Raw genomic sequence first — 21330 nt, 5'->3', positions numbered from 1 at the left:
TAGGCTCATTGCAGCTTAAAATGTTTCATTGCGTGGTTTGGGGGGTTTCTTTCTGGTTTTAAGTCAACATTTCCCCTTAAAATGTCACTCTGAGAAGGCTTCTTTTTTTAAGCAAAAGTCTGTGATGACATTTTAAGTGGAGAAGAAAATTTCTGCTTCGTTTCAAAATGTCATCTTAGAGTGGGGTGGGTTTTTCTTTTTCATTTCAGCATTCCCCAGGGGAGAAGTGAAATGGTTTTGTTTGAGTAACCCCACTGCCACCCCCAAATACAGGCCTTTTTAACTCAATTGTCACCATCCCCGGAGGTGTTTGAGAAACGTGCAGATGTAGAATTCAGTAGTGCGGTGTAGTGGGGACTTCAGTACTAGGTTCAAGGTTGGACTGGATGATCTTAGAGGTCTTCTCCAACCTGAACGATTGTACGATTCAATTGCTTTTTTGCAGCGGGGAAAACTTCTGCCTGGAGAAGTTGTGCCCCGGCTCCAGTCCTCGGTGGGCGCTGGCACTGGCAGGACGGCCGTGGCTCAGCCGCGCCTGATCCAGGTCCAGAAACTCCTCTGCTGCCGACCCCCAGCGGGCACGCACCGGCCAGGCCCCGTTAGGCGTTGCTGCCGCAGTGGGTGCGGGACGATTCCATGGTGCACCCAGGTTTTGAAGCTCAGCTCTTTCCGTTTTCCCTCTCCTCCTGGTTTTCTTTTATCAGGCTCACCCTGACAGTAACTTGCGCTGCTCTTACAGATTAGGCTAGAGACTGAAGTTATCTCACTTTTATTTATTAGGGCAATTATACCTAATGATTCACATGCTCGTGGAGAGTAATTACTCCCAAACACAGCACCATCGGTGTTCTTACCCAACCTGGGTACAGTGATTCACGCCTGCATCTTTCCTTACAATTCATCACACAACAACCCCTTCCTTGCTGACTTTGTTCGGAGGCGTTGAAGAAGCGATCGAGGGCCCAGCAGCACCCACCGCGCGCCCCGTGCGCTCCGGCAGCACGGTCAGACCGGCTGCTGCAGCACCCGACCCGCTGAGCTGCTCCTGGCCTTGGGAGAGACCCCAGCCCCAAGACGGAGGAAGGTTTCTGAGGGTGCTTTTGAGTGTTGGTGCTTCCCGGTGCTTTGCACAGCAGCGCCAGGTCAGATGCTATACCCATCAGGCGGGAGAAGAAAAAGAGGTTTTAGAAGCTGAGGGTTCATTTGCTTTTCTGGCTAAAAGGAGCTTTGCCCTTGCACGAGGCTGCGCTCGCAGCCCACTCTCTTCTGCTGCCACCCCGTGCTTTTAGCCCCAGGTCTCCCCTCCTGCGGATGCCCAAATCGATGCTGGGATGTGAGCAGTTCCTAGGGAGAGGCAGGAAGAAAGGAGACACAAATCCTTTCTGCTGCCCCCACTTGGCCTTAGCGCTTCTCCCCGGCATTGCTTGGACAGGTTTCCGTGGTCTCGGGGAGCCGGCACCGCGGTGCCCCCAGGGCTCGCTCCGGTCCTGCCCGCAGCAGCCACTCCTTGAGCATCCATCAAACGGCCGCGACCGGGGGAAGTGATCCCTGGTTTCATTCCACCCACGTCCACCTTCTTAGTGGAGAAGCTGTGTTTGTTCGCGCCGCTGTCTGGCCTCCTGTCAAGAGCTCCTGCAGGCAGCCTGGAGCTGCTCCTAATGGGCTGCCAGGGGATTTGCGCTCTGACAGTAGCGTGCGCCGGGCGCTGACAGCTCCCTGGAACGGCTCGCTCCGCCCGTGGGACTGGAAATTGCTCGCTCATCTTCAGACAGCAGAGGGATGAGCAGCGGTGCTCCGCTTGGAGGGGGCTGGTTGCACGCGAACCCCCTTCTTCTCCCCACCCCGCGTTTGCAATGGGGGGATGCTCGGAGCTGGAAAAGCCCAGGGACGGCCGTGGTGCAAGCAGACCCAGGATGGTGACGCTCCGGGACAAGACGGTGATGCTTGTCCCAGCTCCATGGGGGAAGTCATGCAGGGATGGGGCCCCTGTTAGCTGGGAGAGCTGGGAGCAAGCACCAATGCTCTGCAGGACCCCCCCTCCAGCTGCTGTCCCCCGCCTGACTGCAATGCCACCTCTCTTCTGTTTAACACAGGGCTCCTCTGCCTCCCCACGACAGGGCCAGGGGCTCCCTGGGTTGATCCCGGCCACCAGCTGCAGAGGGAACGGCCTGTCGCCCTGCCGGCGCGCAGCACCTCACCGTCTTGTATGGCTTTTTATTCCTATGTGATTATACATCCCGCTTCATATAGGGATTGAAGCCGTGCAATACGCTGGGGTCCTACAGCGGAGAGCAGCCCGTGCACCGCAGGAGCCAACCTTGGAGGAACCAACCAAAGCCAGCCTGAGCTCTGTCCTGCACTCGGGGCTCCCGGGGTCGCCAGTGGCTTTCTGACGTGGTTGTGCTCCGTCACCGAGGATGCAGGAGGTGGAGGGAAAGGAGGAGGAAGAAGCTGGGGAACGGCTGCAGCAGTGAGGGCTGCCCCAAATGCAACGCTCTTCAAAGTTTCTCAAGAGGCTGCCACTGCTCTTTAAAGGTTTGCATTAAATCTGTCACATTAGCGAAAATAGTGGAAATTACCCAGCTTGTGGAGGAGATTAAAGGCAGACCCCTTCCGATCACTTCATAAAGGAAGGGCCCCATTAACACCTAGTGAAATATTAGCCATTAATCAGGCTCTGCGCAAAATAAAACCATCCACATTTATCATTATTGGATCCTTAATGAAGTGATAATGGGAATGCTGGGGAGCTGTGATATTAATGTCTCCTAAGAGGCAAGAGCAGAGCCAAGGGCAGCAGCCAAGATTTTTAATTTACTGCCAAAAGCTTGCACTGTTAATAACACAGTTACTTCTCCCGGCCATTAGCGCCGTTTGGCTACGAGCAGCCCGCTTTGGAGAGCAAGCCCACCCTGAACGCTTATGCCCCAGCTTTGCTCTCTCCCTTGCCTGTGCTTTTTCCGACAGCTGTCCCCATGCCTCCCGCGTGGGGATGAGAGCAGGGAGCTGTTGGCCCCCTCTTCCTGCCCAGAGGCTGGCGTAGAAGAGATTTGCTTTTCAGGTGAAAAGAGCAGGGACTGGGAGCATCAAAACGAAGCAGCTCTTGGTGTCCTTGCACTCTGTGGCTTGTCTCCTTAGGCACGTGCACCCCGGAGCCAGGATGGTGAGGAGCTGGCCCCAGCACGGCTCTCATGGTGGAATCCCTCACTGCAACCACAGTCCCACTCTTGGCTTCTTCCTTTACCAAGGCAGGCTCGAGTGAGGCTGGTGTCCCATCCAGGGCAGGTACAGCCCCAGGTCCCCACCTGCAAAGTCACTGCTCCTGACAGGCTGCAACAGCCCAGAGACAAAGCGGTACTTGGCAGGTAAGTGGTGCTCTCTATCTTCGGACGCACCTGCTAACTAACAAATCTTTGCAAGCCCTGACCAGTGCAGCCCAAATTTAGGCTGCCTTGTGCGTGGGGTCTTCTGTCAGCAAAGGAAATACTAGTCAGGGTGGCAGCATTAATGTGCAATTCTGTGCTCACCATCCTCTAGAGGAGTAAAACGATGCCTTGTCTGTAAGGGATGCACACGCTGAAGAGAGTTACGTCTTGCAGAGCTCCTTCCTCCCTGGACAGATGGATATGGCCCACTCAAGCAATCAGTCAGAAAAAAAAGCTTCAATGTCTCCAGGTAGAAACATCAGAAGATGAAGAATGTCTCTGTAACCTGGGTGTCCTTGGTCAACCTCCCCCTGTCCTGTTATCTCCTCATTAGAAGAGAAGGAACAAGAATAAAACCGTATATGGAGGCCAAGTGAATGTAGATGTGAAATGCACTTCAAACAGTTCCATCCTTTCAACAAACCTTTTATCAGCCTTCTCTCCCCACCGCTGCAAACTCTTTTTAATCATTAGTGAAAAGCCACTGTTTAGAAAGCAAGGACACTGCTCAGGGTACGCGCGGTGTTAACAGCACAGGCATTTCCCAGGGAAAGCCAGCGAGCGCTCACCCAAGGTCTTCTGAACTTGAGTGCAGCTCAGCACAAGCAGCAGCTCCAAGGACTAGCACGGTGCTCGGTGATGTGGAAGGCTGCAGGCAGAGCACAGGGGTACGCAGGGTCCGTGGTGGTCTGCCCAAGCTGGCACACCAGACCCGTGGCACTTCTGTGCTGGGAAGAGCTGGAGCTGGAGCCACTCGGGACTGCAGTGGAGCAGAATTTGACAGGAAGCATTAGCAGCACTGCAGGGCCAGCTTCAGCCAGTTAATCTGGCCCCAGACCACATTTTGGCTGTAAATCTACTCGTGTCAGTGCCCCTGCGGTGCTGGCATGCCGGGCACACAGCAAAAGCCAGATGTTCTGAAGCCCACTGGCAACCTCTGGAGAAAACTCACAACACGAAGCAGCTTCTCCCCCCGCCATCGTCACCCAGCGTTACAGCGGCACGGCCAGCCTTGCAGTGGTTGGCAGGTCTCTTGCAGCAGACCTCAAAGCCGTCTGCCAGCACGAGCAAGTTCAGGCATGTTACAGAAGACCTTCAGACTCAGAGCACAAAGGAGATGTGGGGATGTGTTTAAATACCAGGGGAAAGACCCAGGTTTTGAAATCTCCAGGCTTGTGCCTTGCCACTTCCCCTGGGCTGTGAGCAGGGACTGATCCCGGCTCTGGCTGTGGCCCGGTCAGTCCAGCAGCCAGCCTGGCACTGATACCGAGGGGAAGGGGCTGGCTCCCATGGCAGTCCTGCTGATACCCCTACTTGTTAGGCATTGGCTTAAAAAAACAAAGCAGGAGGTGTCACATCCTTCTCAGAAATCCACCCTCCCATCCATCTCTGAGCGGCTCAGTGCTGCTGTATAGCAGCTGTTCAGTGACACCACTACTCGCAGCGTTGGCAGGACAGTGTATTTATGTCACGAGATTAGATCAGCCACATGCAGTAGGCTTGTCTGTCTGGGAAGAGTCTGAGTCAAGCGTGTCCTATTAAATTAGGGCTGGATTTTCAAAGGAGCTCAGCTTCCACTTAGGCTCTGTGACAAATAGGCAGGTTTTTCAAAAGGACTTGAACGTGTTGGGTCATACTGGCTGCTGAGCTGAAGTCCTTTGAATAGCTAGCCAAAACCATCACCATGCCTGTTGCTACAGGCAGAGCCCTTCTAAAATTCAGCTCTACCGTGGGCTCCATGTCCTGGGAAAGCCATCTCATCTCTGCTCTCCCATGCATTGCGCTGCAGTCAGTGGTGAAACTGTGATAACCACGGCATTCTCCTATGTGTGGTGGAGCAGCTCCCTGTCAAAGCAAGGCTCCGGCAGCTTTGCCCTTTGATCAGCTCAGCAGCATGGGTCAGGAGAGCTGAGTGTGAAGGTTTCCTTGCCTTTTGTTCTGCAGAATTAGCGGAGTTAATCAGAGTGACAGCGACTTCTGCCTCAGCACAGAAGAAAGGTCACTGGCTCAGGCTGGATGCATGACTGTTTTCCGGCCGGTTGGAAAACATCACCATGAAAGCTCTTAACATACACACTGCTGGCACGGAAGCTCTCCTGGGATCAGTGGGGGTTGCAAAAGCCACAGTGGGAGCTCTCCCCAGCAGCCAAGCCATGGTCTCGCTTTCTTCATGTCTTTTAACCATAACCTCGCCATGCTCCGGAGCGGAGGGAGGCCGGCTGGGCCTGGGCTAAGATGGCAGACGGGGTGCTGAGCCCTGGCGTGAACCTGGAGGCCTCCCAGGCTATTGCCGCCATCCAGGCGCTGCGCTCCAGCATGAAAAGGGTCCTTGACTGCCTGAAGGATGGCGTGTGGAACAAGGAGACGCTGGAGGGATGCGAGAAGGGCTTCGTGGCCGCCTTCCAGGAGAGCCTGCACTCCGTCAGCCGTGACCTGGGTGAGCTGGAGTGTCTGAGCAGTCTAGTTGGTGAACTGTCCAAGAACCGTCCCTTGCACAGCAGTGGACTGTTGAGCCTAGAGCCTGTTCAGGACAAAAGATCTCTTTACAGCGAACTTCTTCAAGCCTACAAACGGGCAAATAAGTTGCAGTACCATGCAGGGCTAGCAGCTGGCCTTCTGAGTCAGCAGTCTTTGAGACGGTCAGCCAACCAGGTGGGAGTATCTGCAAAACGCAGACCAAAAGCCCAGGCAACAACTCTCATCTCGCCTCCTCAATATGTCGATGATGTGATCAGTCGCATTGATAGGATGTTCCCTGAAAGGACTATCCAGCTATCCCGGCCAAACGGGACCAATGCTTCTAGTTACCCTAGGAAAAGTGCTAAAAGCGATAGTGGTGATGCGGAGCCTCTTCATTGACCCGACAACAGTAAAAGGCTACAATGAAAATGTCTATACCGAAGATGGCAAGCTTGACATATGGTCCAAATCCAACTACCAGGTTTTTCAGAAGGTGATGGATCATGCGACCACTGCTGTATTGCCCTGCCAGCTGCCTTGGATGCCCGATGTGGTAGTCAGGTCTTTCATGACCTGGTTAAGAAGTTACATAAAGCTGTTCCAGGCTCCATGCCAGCGCTGCAGGAAGTTCCTGCAGGATGGCCTGCCGCCCGTGTGGAGGCATTTCCAAACACTTGAAGCTTTTCATGGCACTTGCAGGCAACAGTAGCACAGCCCAGCAGTTGGCACGTGTGCAGAGAACAATGTCGGGCTGGAAGGAGAGCTGATGGTTTAATTGCTGGTTCTATTTCTGGCCCTTTCACCCTGTACTAAATGTTGGGGTTGCATTAATACATTAATATATGGCAAGGCAGATGTGAGTCTATTGTATTTTGGAGAAGAGGGTAAAAATCTGTGTGTGATTGCTTGATGCTTCTCAGCTGAAATGGTATAACTGGGGAGATCTGACATCAATGATCTTTATCCTAAATGTTATGGAAAATATCTGTGTACAGTTTGTGTTTTGAAACAGAATTTGCAATGTTGAAGTCTTTTATAAGCTTGAAATAAATTTTGTATTCCAGAAAAAAACAAAACAAAAACCACAAGTGGTGTCCCTCAGGGGTCAGTCTTAGGACCGGTGCTCTTCAACATCTTTATCAATGACATAGACGATGGAATCGAGTGACACCAAGATGACACCAAGTTGAGTGGTGCAGTTGATACAACAGAGGGAAGGAATGCCATCCAAAGGGACCTGGACAGGCTGGAGAAGTGGGCTCGTGAGAACCTAATGAGGTTCAACAAGGCCAAGTGCAAGGTGTTGCACTTGGGCTGGGGCAATCCCAAGTATTTATATAGACGGGGTGAAGAAGAACTCGAGAGCAGCCCTGCGCAGAAGGACTTGGGGGTCCTGCTGGACGAGAAGCTGGACGTGAGCCAGCAGTGCACGCTTGCAGCCCGGAAGGGCAACTGCGTCCTGGGCTGCATTACAAAAGGGGTGGCCAGCAGGGAGAGGGAGGTGACTGTCCCCCTCTACTCTGCTCTTGTGAGACCCCACCTGGAATATTGCATGCAGGCCTGGGGCCCCCAGCACAGGTCCAGAGGAGGGCCACTAAGATGATCAGAGCGCTGGAGCACCTCTCCTATGAAGAAAGGTTGAGGGAACTGGGCTTGTTTAGCTTGGAGAAGAGAAGGCTCTGTGGAGACCTCATTGCGGCCTTCCAGTACTTGAAGGGAGCGTATAAACAGGAGGGGGAATGCCTGTTTATATGTGTTAATAGTGACAGGACAAGGGGGAATGGTTTTAAACTAAGATGGGAGATTTAGGTTAGATATTAGGAGGAAGTTTTTCACTCAGCACTCAAGAGTGCGGTGAGGCACTGGCACAGGTTGCCCAGAGAGGCTGTGGATGCCCCATCCCTGGAGGCATTCAGGGCCAGGCTGGATGAGGCTCTGGGCAGCCTGCTCTAGTGGTTGGCAACCCTGCCCGGAGCAGGGGGGGTTGAAACTAGATGACCTTTAAGGTCCTTTTCAACCCAGGCCATTCTATTCTGTTCTATGAAGCTGTCACAGTAGCAGTGGCTCTCAGCAGAAGTGCTAACTGCAACCTCCATGTCCACAATGTGACTGCTTACCTTTCTCAGATCCCAATTACAAGTGCTTGACTGTTCCCAGTGCATTTGCTGTGGACATCCACTCGTGATTAATTAGTGGAATCTTTCTATCAAAGATATTAGCACCCTTGACAGCTAGCCCTAATTTTAGTAGTTTTGTCTGCAGTGCTTATTGTCTCATTTACCCCTGGTCCTAATTAAATGCATCTGAATATCTGCAGAGGGAGCTCTTATGATCTGTCTGTGGGTCTAATTAAAACAGCCTGGATATCCATGACATTGGTGCCTGTCAAGCCTGTCACCAGGAGGTGACGCCCACGTTGGAAGTGGCTGAAGAAGGTATAGGAGTCGTTGTTGCTGAGGAAGGCCTCCGCATCGAGGCCTTCCTGGAACGCCTCGTCCACCAGCTGCGGGCTGCAGAAGGCCCCTGCCGCTCCTGTCGGCCCGTCCTGCCCGTCCGTCCCCCCGCTGAGGAAGATGATCTCGCACCTCCCCAGGGGGCTGCTGGCCTCAGCGCCCTGTGCCCTGTGCAGCCCCAGCCCCACTCGCAGGGCCAGCTCCTGGTTCCTTCCTCCCTTCCCGGTTCCTTGAAGCTGAACCGTGGTTTCTCCGCCAGCAAGGATGCAGACTGGTTTTTCAGGCCCTAATCCTCGGAGGGCCTGCAGAAACTCAGCCAGGTTCAAGCCCGGGATATCCAGCTCTGCTGCCAGCTGCAGAAGATTCCCCCTCACCTCGTTGCCCAGAGGCCCTTCTCCGAGGCCAGCAAAGCCCAGGCAGAGCAGCCGGATCAGCTGGCAGTATAGCGCAGCAACGTGGCCGATGTCCCCGCAGACTGCTGCGCTCAGAATCAGGGCCACATAGCCCAGGCCCTCAGCCTGGCGTTTGGCCTCATCCAAAGCCAGCGTGTTTGATCCGATGATGACGTTGCAAACGTGGGAGTAGTCTTCTGGAGCAGTGCGCGTGGTGGGAGAGCTGGAGAGGACCGTTTCCACTGACTTGGGCAGGCTGTGCAGCAGGTTGTATTTGGCCAGTATCTGAAGGCAGTCCTGGACACTGTGGGAGCTGGCAGCGGTGGGCCCGCTCGCTATGATGTCCAGAGGGTCGCCAATCACGTCAGAAAGGATGAGGCTCACCACCTACCAGGAGCAATACCAGAGGATTATTGTGGAAGGCAGAGGCAGGTGACCACGCCAGAGTCGTGGCATAAGCGCTGCTCTGAGTTACACTTGTGCTATCCCCATCTCAAAGCAGCTAGAAACAGGCAGATCTTGGCCCATTTTTGTTTATAGTCCCGTGAGAGTCACCTTGCCCCCCTTGAACGCAAAGACCTACAGTGTCTTTTGATGCTGGACCATCATGTTAGAAAACAGCCGGCTCTTAGGCTGATAACCTAGTGCAGGCTGAGCCTACGTGCCAGTGATGGCGCACACTGAAAACAGCCGCTGGGTGAGCTAAGGGTCAGAGCTGGCCTGAAAGCGCCGTGGGAGTCAGCACAGCAATGCACCAGCACATCATAAACTGCTGCTGGGGGAGGGCTGGGGACTGCTGAGTGCTGTGATGGGATGGCCAGGTCTGAATTCCCCTCCTTACACCCATCTCCCTGAGAGCTTGGATCCTCAGTGAAATCTGAGGCACAGTTCCAAAACAACACATGTATGTTGTTCACTCAGTGAGGAAAAAAGCCCTGGGACTTACTTAAACCACTGTTTGAAGGTGGACGGGTGATCTCTGCACAAGCAGAGGCTTATCCCTGTTACCTGTGCGGGATATGCGAGCCGGGCCAGCCCTCCACCCTTCAGCAAGGACAGAGTCTTCCGGACAGTGTTCAGCTCCTGTATGGCAGCTCCTCTGGAAGCCAGCATCTTTGTCAGTTTCTCTTTCTCTTCGAGGAGGATGGGAGGGATGGGAGCAGGCAGGAGGGCTGAACCACCCCCTAGAATGCGGAAGAGATGGCGGGGATTGAGCACGTTTTCCATCAGGACACGAGTAAAGCTGGGCTGCCCGACACCTAAGCAGCAGCAACCTTTCCATTTCCCTTAGCAGTCAGTGGCGGGAAGGCAGAGCTGGTTGGGGAACTATGCCAGCACCTCTGGAAAATGAAGGCTTCTTCACCAACAGGAGTGAATCATGGCAGCCTTGCACTGTCTGCAGTCAGCTACACTTTACATGGGCAGCATAAACCTCACTGGAACATGGTACCGCACATCTGCAGCGTGGTGGGGAATGCAGAGAAGGGCCAGTAATTACCATCCCCACTACATCAGACTACTAGTGGGTTGCCACGCTGATTTTCAAGGGCTACTTGGATGGGTGAGTGGGGACCACAGGCTTCAGGACTCACATGGTGCTCAGCATTAAGCATGCGGAGATGCTGCCTGCTTGGCTGGTTCCATTTATTCAAGACGGTTTATAAAAACACCAGCTATGGCTGCAGCAAGATAAGAAACTACCCCTGAAACTGCACTCATCTAGGCCTGGGAGGAAAGAAAAGGGGGGCAGAATGACAAGATAAAGCACACCCGGGGTGACAGTCTTATCGATGGGAATTCTGACAGTGCAACTGATACAAGTGGGCATTGGAAATGCAGAAAAGAAGGCAAGAAAAAAGACTAGAATGGAGAAGTGAAATGGATGGAAAATACAGAGTAGAAAAGAGCAAGATCTGAACAGAGTGAACATGCACAAAAGTACAACTGAAAGCTACCGTCAAAAGGCAAAACCTGCTCAGAGGTTTGAGACAAATCAGCATCAATAAAACATGATGAGCAAGAAAAACAAATGCAAATGCCTGTGTTTCAGTCAATAGCCAGGGATCTAGCTGAGAGGCAGGAGCAGTTGGGGACCGGCTGCTGTGTGGGAGTGCACGTGCACAGGGAGCTGCAGCCACAGGTAGATCCTCTGCAGGCTCCCTGAAGGGCTGAGGAGGCTCTTGGAGATGCCGGTAGCCAGAGGACAGGAGGAAACCCAAGGGAATCCCCAGCAAGCACAGCTAGATGCCAGCCACTTGGGTGTTTGCCTGGCGGCACTGCGCTCCCTGCACTAGATCGTGCTCCAGCATCCACAAAGCAAACAGTGAAAATTACCAAGCAGAGACCAAGGGGTTTCAACAGAGCTGCTCCAAGCTGCTGCTTGCTTTTGCCCCGATTCACCCAGCTGAGCTCAGGCTGTGGCAATGTGCTGCCCCACACAGTTCCCGGTCTGGGGACAGCCTGACCCAATGCTCCAGGCCTGGGAGCGTTTCCCTGGATGTGATCAGGGCTGCCCCTGCGAGGTGTGCGGCTCCCTCAGGGGCTTCATTTCCACTGGCCACAGTAAGAGTCCGGGGAAACAGCAAAGCCCTAGGGAGGCTAGTCCCAAACTTCAGCTTACAGACTCACATCCCTACAAAAATTCAGAGCTTGTGAATCAACTGAGCACTGATTCTCCCAAGCCTGCACCTGCAGCCGTAAGGAGGGGGCAGGAAGAAAGTGCCACCCTTGCCAGAAGGTGAGGGCAGCTGACAAGCTGTGTGCCACCGTCTCACAGCAGTGGGCCCAGCCTGCAGAGCTCAGCCTCTCCCCAGTGCTGGGAGGCAGCGCGTCCACTGCAGCAGCTGGCAGCCCCCTGCTCTCCCCTGCTGCATTCCTGGAGAAAAGTTTGTGGGAGAAGGGAGAGGAAAAATCACTGCAAAGGCCAGCACAGCACAGCAGTCCCCTGCTGCACAGCTGCATGCGCGCATGCATCTGGAGGGACTACAGCAGCAACAGGGGCCTTCAGCAGGGCCCATTCCCTGGGATCCCCACCTGAGATGAGCACAAGGAGCAGGTCGTCTGCTGTCAGGCCCTCAGCCAGCTCCTGAATGGCACCTGCTCCCCTCAGAGCCTCTGGGTCAGGGAGGTTGTTCTTCGCACCTTCGATGACCTGGATTCTGCTGTGCGGCTTCAGCAGCATCTCCCTGGAGGGGTAAGGAAGGCAATCACACCGCTGACACGAGCACCCACACAGGCAGCCAGGCTGTCGCCCGGCAGGGAGACAGGCCTGGTGCACCAGAGGGAAACAGCAAGTGACCAGGACAGGGAGGTGGCCTTTGCTGTGCATCTCTTCCCAGGGCTGGGGAGGCAGCGCAGTCAGTGCAAAAGACTGTCACTGGTGCCACTGGGACATGATGGAGCAATGGAGGTTGAAGGTCAGGGCGTGGTGGACAGGGCGGGCAACAGAGCAAGGGCAGATGGAAAGGATTCAGAGGGTCCACAGCAACATCCCCCAGAGGACAAACCTGAAAGTTTACCCCCACCCAAACTGCCCAGTCATAGGCTCCCTTACTGCATTCCCGCTCGCTGCAGGCTCTCCTGGATGCCTAGTGGCACGTTGACGATCCCCCGAATGAGGTGGTCCCCCAGGATCTCTTCTGCTGCTGCTGCCATCCCCAGCACAGCCTTGCCAAAACCCACCAAGTACAGGTTCCTCTTCACTGGAAAGGCCCGGCCCTTCACTACCAGCTGAGGGCACCCATCTCCCTGGAGCTTCACAGCCCGCTTCAGCATTGGAGCCGGCCGGACGGTGCCCACCGCACTGCGGAAGAGGGACAGCGCGTGCTCGCGAAGGGACATGCTGCCTAGGGTGGCCGGGCTGAGCTGCTCGGTGGGGTGGGCTTGCACACACTTTGCCGACGCCGACGAGGCCTCAGGAGCTCAGGCAGACAGCACCCTCCAGCCTGCAAGGGAAGGCACTTTGTTCACTAGGAAAAGAGACAGGGCTGTTAGAGGGAGAGCAAGGAAGCCAAATCGTGACCCTTGGAACGCTAGCTCCTGTTTCCTCCTAAGATTATGGTGCTCTATCAGCTGCATTTTCCCACCTCTCCCCAGGCGGGAGGGACAGAAGGACAGTGTCACATTCAAACTACCTGTCAGCTTGTGGTTCCCCTGCAATCTCATCGCCTCCCACAGGGAAGGTGAGCCCTGCCAGACAGCTTCTCTGTCATTGTAAATTTGCCACTGGCAAGCCATCATTTCAATTTGCTCCGTGTCTGACACTTTTCCAAACCATGGAAGCTGCTCTCTGTCCCGGAGAGAGCAGGGCATCCGAGTGGAACAGCTTTTCACTACATAAACTCCCTTCCATGTGCTAGCCAAATGCTGACCTCATTCTATGGCTGTGCATTGCCCCGTTTTCCCCCACAGTACCACGTACAGACTTTGGAGAATCAAAACCAAAAACAACGTGCTTGTTGGCTGCCTGATCCCTTGCTGCTGGTGGCCACAGAAAGACCAGTAATGAGGTTTCCCCACCAAACAGCAAATTAACACAGGGCTTCATTCTCCTTTATTTTTCAGTCCTCTCATTATGCATTAAAGTCATATTTAGAGATCAAGTAGGACTTTGGATCCAGGCAAAGTTCCCAGCTGGGGCTGTGAAAGTCCATTTGAGCTAGTCTCCACTAAGTATTAGAATTACATGCAGCAGATATGAGCATGGACTGAAGAATCTCAACTGCTCAAGGGCAAACGCTCACCCAGACAGAGGAAAGGCGGCCACTGCCAGCATGCACGTGTCTGTTCCCTCACAGCACTTCTTCCCTCCATTAACTGGCAGCAAGCTCGTTGCTGGTTTCTCAGAACCAAAGACCCTTGCAATGTGCATCTCTCTAGCTCATGGCAATTATGGTGCAGGCAATTAGGGAAGGGTGCCGGGAGGCTGAGGCAGCCCTTGCAACACGCTTAATCACAGAACCATTCAAATTACCTGCCAGTTAATTCTCTCTCTACTAAAAGGATGTGTTTCAGTACAAGGCCAGTGTCTGGCTCCTCTTTTGTAAGAACACACAAGTTCAGAGGTCTCTTTGTCCTAATGCACCCCTAGCACTGACAGGTGTTAATCATTAAGCCAACAAGCTTTCCAACAGCTCCTCTGGGTCTAAATCAGCCTTTGCTGCAAAGACAGAGGACAGACCCAAAGGCTCTGTGAAAACTCCACCCAAGCACTTTCTCAGGCAATGAAACTTGGGCACACTCTGAAATCCATTGGACAAAGGACTCGCAGGCAAAACCATAGTGTGGTGAATCATAGGTTTGCTGGAGAAAAAAGAAAAAAAGATTCTATGCTTAGGAGAAACATATTTTAAAGGTAAAACCCAGGGCAGATAAGCTACCTATCTAAGCTCCCCTTAGATACCGCTCCAGACTGTCTCTTCAATCATGAGAAGAGATGGGAAAGAGAAGGTGTACTGACCACTTTGTTATTAGGTTCCTAAATCTCATGGCAGCTAGTGCTGTAAGCACTTTAAGCCACTGAGCCTCAGCCATCTCACAATGAGGGCCTGAGTAACCGTGCTAATACCAGTGAAGTGAACCATGCACCTCTCAGGAACCGAGATTGGCATCTCCTTTCCCAGGAGGTCTCTAATTCACCTGGCAGGCAGCATAGTGCAATCAGAGAAAGGTGTTACAAAACAAGAGGTGCATCACGCTCCAGGTCGCCTCGTCCGAGTTGTGATACAGGGTTTACAGAGAAGGCTGGAAAAAAAGGCCTAAATAGAGCAAGGCAAGTTTAAGAAAATAAAACCCCAAAGCTTTTAACAGGCTCTGTCTCTGCCTTGATGTTTCTGTGCATGACTGACCCTGAAGACCAGGGGAATTGAGTACAACCAGACCTGCAACTGCGGATCCTGTCACATGCACCCTCCCAGCGGCTCCTCTCAGCTCCAGCTCCAGACATGACACAGCAGGCGTGAGTCGTTTAAAAGCAATCCTCTCCTACTGGAGATGAAAAAATAAATGCCAGCTTAATTCATCTGGTACTTGTGTGCATACTGCTAATGCTTGCTCTGGTCTGGAAAGCATTTCACTACAATAGCAGGCATGTAATCTGTTTTCTGCACTCTGAACTCAGATTATAATTTAACCATCAAGGTCTGATCCAGATTCTGCTGAAGTCAGTGCATGTCCTTCCATTGCTTCGGAAGATTTTAAGGCACACCATCACTGAGACCGACCTCAGTGCACAGGTGTAAAAGCAGAATAAATCCGGTGCAAATCTCCTTGCATTCAGGGGTTATCCAACCTTACACCAATGCAATGGAGGGCTGAATTTGGCACAAACCCATCAGCTTTGGAGGTCTCCGTGTGTAATTCTGCTCCCTGTCAGCTCTGATTAGACACACAGGCTCACTGGAGGCTCCCCTTGGAATGGGGGTGCTACTAATGATGTCACAAATCCATTTTTATGTAATTTATTTATAGTCTCAGGCACCAGGTGCTAAATGTCATCAGGGAACAGCTATAAATCAGAGCTATGAAATCCAGTGTAGATATTAAAAAAATAAAAACTCCTACTCATTTTACCAGGGCTTTTTTTAACAAGATCAAGAGAACCGAATATCACCCCACACCCAGGGAGAGACAGCATAGGAAAGAAAAATAATTTAAATGGCAGCTCTCAGATTACCTCCATAGATGGAGGGTATAGAAATGGTGTAACTGCCAGTTACTGCTGCTACTCCCCTTCCCACTGCTGGCTGGGAGGAACCTGGGCTGGAAAAAGGGGCTTATGATATGACCTACGTTGCTTCATGTAGTAACCTCCATTTCCCAGTTTCTCAGGGAAATCACATAGGGATGCACTAGCCCTCTTCTCTCTGTATATACGGTCACGCTATGGGCACTAGCGGGGCTGAGGTTTTGCCTTCTCTTTGTCCCTGCATGGGACATTTTTGGGATTGTGGTATATTTAGAAAGACTTTTAGGAAGTTTTCCAGAAGTTTGCACTAATCTTAGGAGGAAAATGATGTTGAGAATTACCTGTTACAATGAGAGCTGGCAGACTGGAAGGGGCTTAGATCAATCCCCTCTAAATGAAAACTTCCTCAGCTTTCATTGGTGAATAATGTTCACCATCAACACACTTGTTTGCATGCACTACCATGATAAGCTTTTTCTTCATAGGACTCCTCCTAAGACTGCAGAAACTTCCACTGGTAACTGTTACCACAAAAAGCAGCAAAACCCTAGCTCCTCATTTTCACCTTCTCTGGGAGAGGAGCTGGACTGTGATAAAACACAGGCAAAACACTCGTTTGCATTACCTTTCATTAACTTTTTAATTAAAGCAATTCTGCAGGCTAGGAGCCAAAGTCAGAAGGAGACAGAAACAATCCAGCACCAGGGGCAGACACGTGGCAAGCTGCCAGGTAAACGGGATGGTGGCATGAGACCAAAAGCATGGGCACAGAGGGGAACAGTCTAAGCCATAAGCTTGGAGTCACACTGGGGAGGAAAAGAGTTCACAAACGAGCTGCCTATGCAGTGAGAAAAATGAGCCAGTGCCAGACTCCATGGCAGGTATTTGAAAAGTGGGAAAATATTCCCTTCTAGGGACTAGTCTGCCATCACTGAGCAGAGCTGAATTATTCTGGGTGCTATGGTCAGAGGTTTGTTCAAGGGTTTGCGTCACAGGCTTGGGGTTTTCTTAAAGCTGGGGCAATTGGGCTTGCTGCAGGCTGATTCAGCCACACATCCCCAGTTTCACATGCTGCACGATGTGAGGATGCTGTACATTAACGCTCTGGGACATATGATTTAATTGAGATCTTCAGTGTTCTAAGGTAGTTTATTTCTAATGTCATCAGGACTTCCACGGTTTTCCTTTGGTGTGGCAATGATTGGTGGTTGGCCCACCGCGTACCGATTTGACTCCAAAAGCCCTGAGGGGATCGGAAAAAAATCTGAGATGGCACTAGATCAAACCCCAATTGCTTGAGGATAATTTTGAGCTCAAGCTGTAAAAGACAGATTACATCTTTGTTACTGTAGCAAACTACCAGATACAGCAAGTTTTAACTGTGTCTCTTGCTACTCGTTTTACTTGCTACATGACTTTCTTCTGGCCTCTTGGTATGTAAATTACCGTTAGACTCACCGAGGCTTACCGCTTCCATTTTTCATGCACTACCGTGGGAGTTTACCTGTGAAGTACAGCGCAGTGTACTGCGTGCACAGACTTCACTGCGTTCAACTCCCATGTCCCCACTTACTGACACATCTTCTCTATCATTTGATATATCAAATTTAATTTGCCTGCTGAGCCCTGCTCAAACTCAAACTTGCTGTTCCAGATGGTCCCAAAAGCATCACAAGAAAATTTTCTAGGAGATGCACTGAACCCAGGAGGAAAACAAAGCAGTGAAGGTTTGTTCCAAGTGACTATTTGGGGAGGATTAGATGGGGGATTTTTCAAGACTAATCTCTTTAAATGAAAATTTCAGAATTTGATTAATTTTTTAATCTGCACATGGATTTGCATAAAATTACCATGCTGCCTCCTTCACACTTTGTAAAAGGGAACATGTCTAGGATGGACCAGCTGCTCACCGGTCTGCTACAAAGAGTCCAGTACACAAGTAGGTGTGCAGGGATGGGGTGTAGAGTCCTTTTGCCCCTACTCACCATGGTGCTCCTTCAGGGTTCACTGGGAAAGAGGAAGATGGTGGACAGAAGAAGTGCAATGAGACCAGACAGCTGCACAGGAAGTTTGCTAGGCAGGCAGGGGAGAAAGTAAGAAGGAATCTGAGCACCTTCGTTTCAAGAATATGCTGAGCTCTGGGGAAAAACCCAGGAGTCCTGATTTCCAATGTACATTTTTCTGTATGTTTCTTGGAAAAGAAATATGGTGCTCTTATGACTGATTTACTCACCAGGAAAAGTGTCAACAGGGTTTCTTTGCCTTTGATGAGGAATGTAGCCTAAGGCCAAACACAGAGAAGTAAGTGTTCTGTTCAGCATTTTATACATATAGATCAGTATCATTAGTAAAAAAATTAACTGTATTTGACATATGCATCGTACTATTTTTTCTAGGTCACACTCCCTTCACTCCCTGCATACCTTTTGGAAATGTTTCTCCCTTGCACTGGGGATTGTATGGAAGAAAAATTTTTCACTAAAAAAATCCTTCTGTAGCTCAATGCAGAACAGTCCTGCCCTGAAGCCAAGTCCATGCCAAGTCTACTTCCTTTCATGCTGCAATTTCTCAGACTCCCTATTCTGAGTCAACTCGCAATCACGGTTGAGAGCCATTTAAAACATAGGGAAGGATCATAGTATTCTAGAGAAGAAAAAAAGTTGCTAGCCTTGAGGACTGAAATGATCGAAAAGGGTCAAAATTCAGTACTGCAAAATACAAGGTCACAGCCTTTGGGATTAACAGCAAAAAATTATGAGCTCCTTAGGTGGAAGTAACATGAGGAGAAAGAGCCAGGAATATTAATCAGTCAGGATGACAATTACAGCTGCCCTCTAGGCTGAGACGACAGGCTATGGGGAAAGTGGAAAGCAGCAGATGTGATCTACCTTGACTTCAGTGAGGCTTTTGACACCACACTCATTAGCAAGCTGAAGAAGTTTGGGCTGGGTAAACACCCTGTTATGCTGGCTGAAAAACAGCTTGGCCACTGGGCTCAGAGCGCAGACATCAGTGATTCTCTGTCCAGATGAGGGCCGGTAATGAACAGGGAAGACCTGGGTCTCTATTGGGGTTTGTGTCGCCCCATTGCTTCATTACTAACCTGAGGGCACTAAGTATTTAGTAATTAGAATTCATTATATATTCTATGTATTATATATGTGTATATATATATTTTATATATATAAAACTACAATTAATTAGTTAGCTGGAGGCACAGTTACCGAAGAGTGCCTCTTCAGTAACTTTGTGGCTGACTCTAATTTAGGGAAAGCGCTGACATACTGAATAGTGGAAACACCTTCCAGAGGCACCATGATGATAAACTTTAGGTCAGGGCCAACAGAAACCTCATGATGCTCAACAAGAAGTATGAGGTTCTGCTGCTGGGGCAGGATCTCTGTGTATCAGTGCAGGCTGAGAACCAGCTTAGAAGCAACCCGACAGCAGCTACAACTACCTGAAAGGTAGTTATGAAGACAGCAGAGATGAAACCTTCTTGGCAGTGGCAGGAAGTATTAAATGGCCACAATTTGCGACTCAGGATGTTCACGCTGGTTGTGAGCAAAATATTCTTTATAGTGACCATAGCACAGCTCTGGATCAGGCTGCCCAGAGGAGCTGTGGTCTCTGAGCTAGGAGTCTTTCAGGATTTGGCTAGACAAAGCCATGGTCAAGCCAGCCTTGCATTGGTGATTGTCTGGCACTGAGCCGGAGGGTGGAGCAGGCAGCTCCAGAGGTCCCTTCCACCAGCACTTCTGAGATTACATACAATCTCAGAAGATAATCTCAGAGATAACAGCAGGGACTCCAGAGCATCACGTTTAGCTTCAAGAGCCCATACAGAGATGCCAAATTGTCGGACACAAGTTCTCTACACAGGCCTTCAGTCATAACTGTCACCCACTGAGAATCATCACTCCCAGCAGAGGCCAACAAAAATTTATTCACCTGAGTAGCACTGTTTCCAGAAACATCTCTAGGAAATTAACATCCACTCATCTGAGCAAATGCAAGCGTGGGACTGTTTGTATTGTGCAGGTTACAGTGGTACCTAATATAGAAATGCATAGGTAGAATGACTGCATTTGATCAATATTACTCAAGCAGCAATTAAGCCTTTTTTCTATTAACTAGTTTTGCAAGGGCATCATCCATACTTCCTACCTAATGTGACATTTTGCTAGGAGATCCAATTATCCTGCCAGATAAATTCCAGCTCCGTATAAACTGACAAACTAAGCTCCAATGATTGGGAAAAAAGGCAGAAGAAAGAATAAAAAGGGAGTGACAAAATATCAAATCAACAACCCACGGTGTTATACAACTCTAAAACTTGGCTAAGTATTGTAGGTGTTTTGAAGTAAATTGTCTTATGATGGTATTGGTGAGTCATCTTCTGGGCCCACATGAGATAATCCAGGCTTTCATCATGCAATTTACAGTGTGCAAGAGGCATGCTGTTCTGAACTTCTCTAAAATCTTTCATTACATTAAAATCGATTGTAGGTTTCAAACTGACCTGTAATGGAGTAGCTGACTCCGAGACCCTCTGAAGTAATGAATGTGTCTTCTGTTGGGTCTCCCTAAGCTCCCATGTTAAAATCTCGCGTCCATTCCAGAATAAAGCTCAGTGAATCATTCTGACAGGCCAATCAGATCGCAATATGAGGGGGTGAACCAGGCTAGATGTCAAAACCTGTAATGGTGAGCTGTAGGAAACAAGTGGTAAGAGCCAGTTATCTCAGAAAAGACTTTTATTTCACTGACTAAATCACATATGCACGGAAAATAATTGAACGTGTTTGAATGACGACGTTTGAATGCGAACAGTCCTCTGACAACAGGTCCCAGACTTACTGTTCTTTGTCCACAAGAGGGCAATATTATCCTAAAGCAAACTGTTCTGGAGACTACGGAAGGAAAATGCAGTTACCATTTATGAAGTGACTGGGGCTTTGGCGCTGTTTTTTTCGTTCTTGTTGTTTGTTCTTTTTGTTTGTTTGTTTGTTGTGGTTTGAGTCTAAGTTTCTTGGGGACTGAAACAACAAATGACCTGGTTTTCTTCTAAAATACCAGGGTGCTGGAAATCTTCGCGGTGGTTGGAGATTCTCACCCCAGGAATAACTCTTTAAGGCATGAGAAGTATAAAAACATGAACAGAACCTGGTAGCAAGATCTATAACGGATAAAAAACAACCCCAAGGTACCTGTACCAGAACACCTACCTCAAAGCCCAGGCTGTCTTTCGTAGAGGTTTTTGTGTTTGTCACTCATAAGACCATGGTGCCACAGCAATTGTATTGCTGCGAAGGCCAGTTTGTGGCAGAATTAAAAATACCGAGAAATTAAAGCGTAATAATAAAACTGAAGATAAAATTTTAAAAGCGAAATCTATCACGTTTCAACGACGGGTCTACAGCGGGGATGTAAAGAAGAGAAACTGCTCTCGGAGGGGAATCCAGGAGGCGCCCCCCACGCCAAGGCACGGCGCCCTCAGCCCACACCAACCCCGACCCCCTTAGGGCCAGGACCCCTGAGGAAAACCGCCCCGCGCCTCTCTGAGCCCCCCAAACCCCACTTCTCCGCTGATTTCCCCCCCGCACACACACGCACACTCGAGCCCCGCGCCGTGAGCTTCGCCTCACGTTTGCGGAGCGCCCGGAGGGGCCGCGAGGGGGCCGCGAGGGGGCCGCGAGGGGGCCGCGAGGGGGCCGTGAGGGGGCCGTGAGGGAGCTGTGAGGGGGCCGTGAGGGAGCCGTGAGGGGGCCGTGAGGGGGCCCCCGCCGGCTGACAGCCGCGTCCCGCCCGCCACTCTCAAAATGGCCGCCCGCCACCCCCCCCACGCACACCCCGGTGCCCTTCTCAATCCCAGCGGGCTGTGCGCGCGCCCCGCCGTTCTCCCCCAGGGTGCC

At 51.0% G+C, this 21330-nt stretch overlaps 1 protein-coding gene and 1 pseudogene across 11 annotated transcripts; one reads left to right on the top strand and one right to left on the bottom strand.

The window, feature by feature from the left end:
* Window positions 1-758: 758 nt before the first annotated feature.
* On the bottom strand, window positions 759-21249 carry GLYCTK (glycerate kinase). 11 transcript variants are annotated; one of them, XM_067003432.1, is made up of 10 exons: window positions 21064-21248; window positions 20644-20721; window positions 20352-20544; window positions 19938-20127; window positions 17649-17696; window positions 14610-14715; window positions 12284-12674; window positions 11764-11915; window positions 9739-9914; window positions 759-9117 (listed from the first exon to the last, which is right to left on the bottom strand). In XM_067003432.1, exons 7-10 carry the CDS (start codon window positions 12568-12570, stop codon window positions 8212-8214), a joined length of 1521 nt encoding a protein of 506 aa, XP_066859533.1. In that variant the 5' UTR covers window positions 12571-12674; window positions 14610-14715; window positions 17649-17696; window positions 19938-20127; window positions 20352-20544; window positions 20644-20721; window positions 21064-21248; the 3' UTR covers window positions 759-8211. The 11 variants fall into 11 exon arrangements, with proteins under 11 accessions (XP_066859533.1, XP_066859535.1, XP_066859536.1 ...); XM_067003434.1 differs by lacking the exon at window positions 20352-20544 and adding an exon at window positions 17401-17488 and having other exon boundaries at window positions 12284-12698; window positions 20644-21249; XM_067003435.1 differs by lacking the exon at window positions 20352-20544 and adding an exon at window positions 17401-17488 and having other exon boundaries at window positions 12284-12698; window positions 14610-14712; window positions 20644-21249.
* Window positions 5661-6594, top strand: LOC106042851 (mediator of RNA polymerase II transcription subunit 27 pseudogene; annotated as a pseudogene).
* Window positions 21250-21330: the final 81 nt, after the last annotated feature.

This window comes from Anser cygnoides, chromosome 10 (genome assembly GCF_040182565.1).
Source record: "Anser cygnoides isolate HZ-2024a breed goose chromosome 10, Taihu_goose_T2T_genome, whole genome shotgun sequence".
Classification (NCBI taxonomy): Eukaryota; Metazoa; Chordata; class Aves; order Anseriformes; family Anatidae; genus Anser; species Anser cygnoides.
Note: the sequence above shows the minus strand (reverse complement) of the source record. Positions and strands in the feature narration are given on the sequence as shown.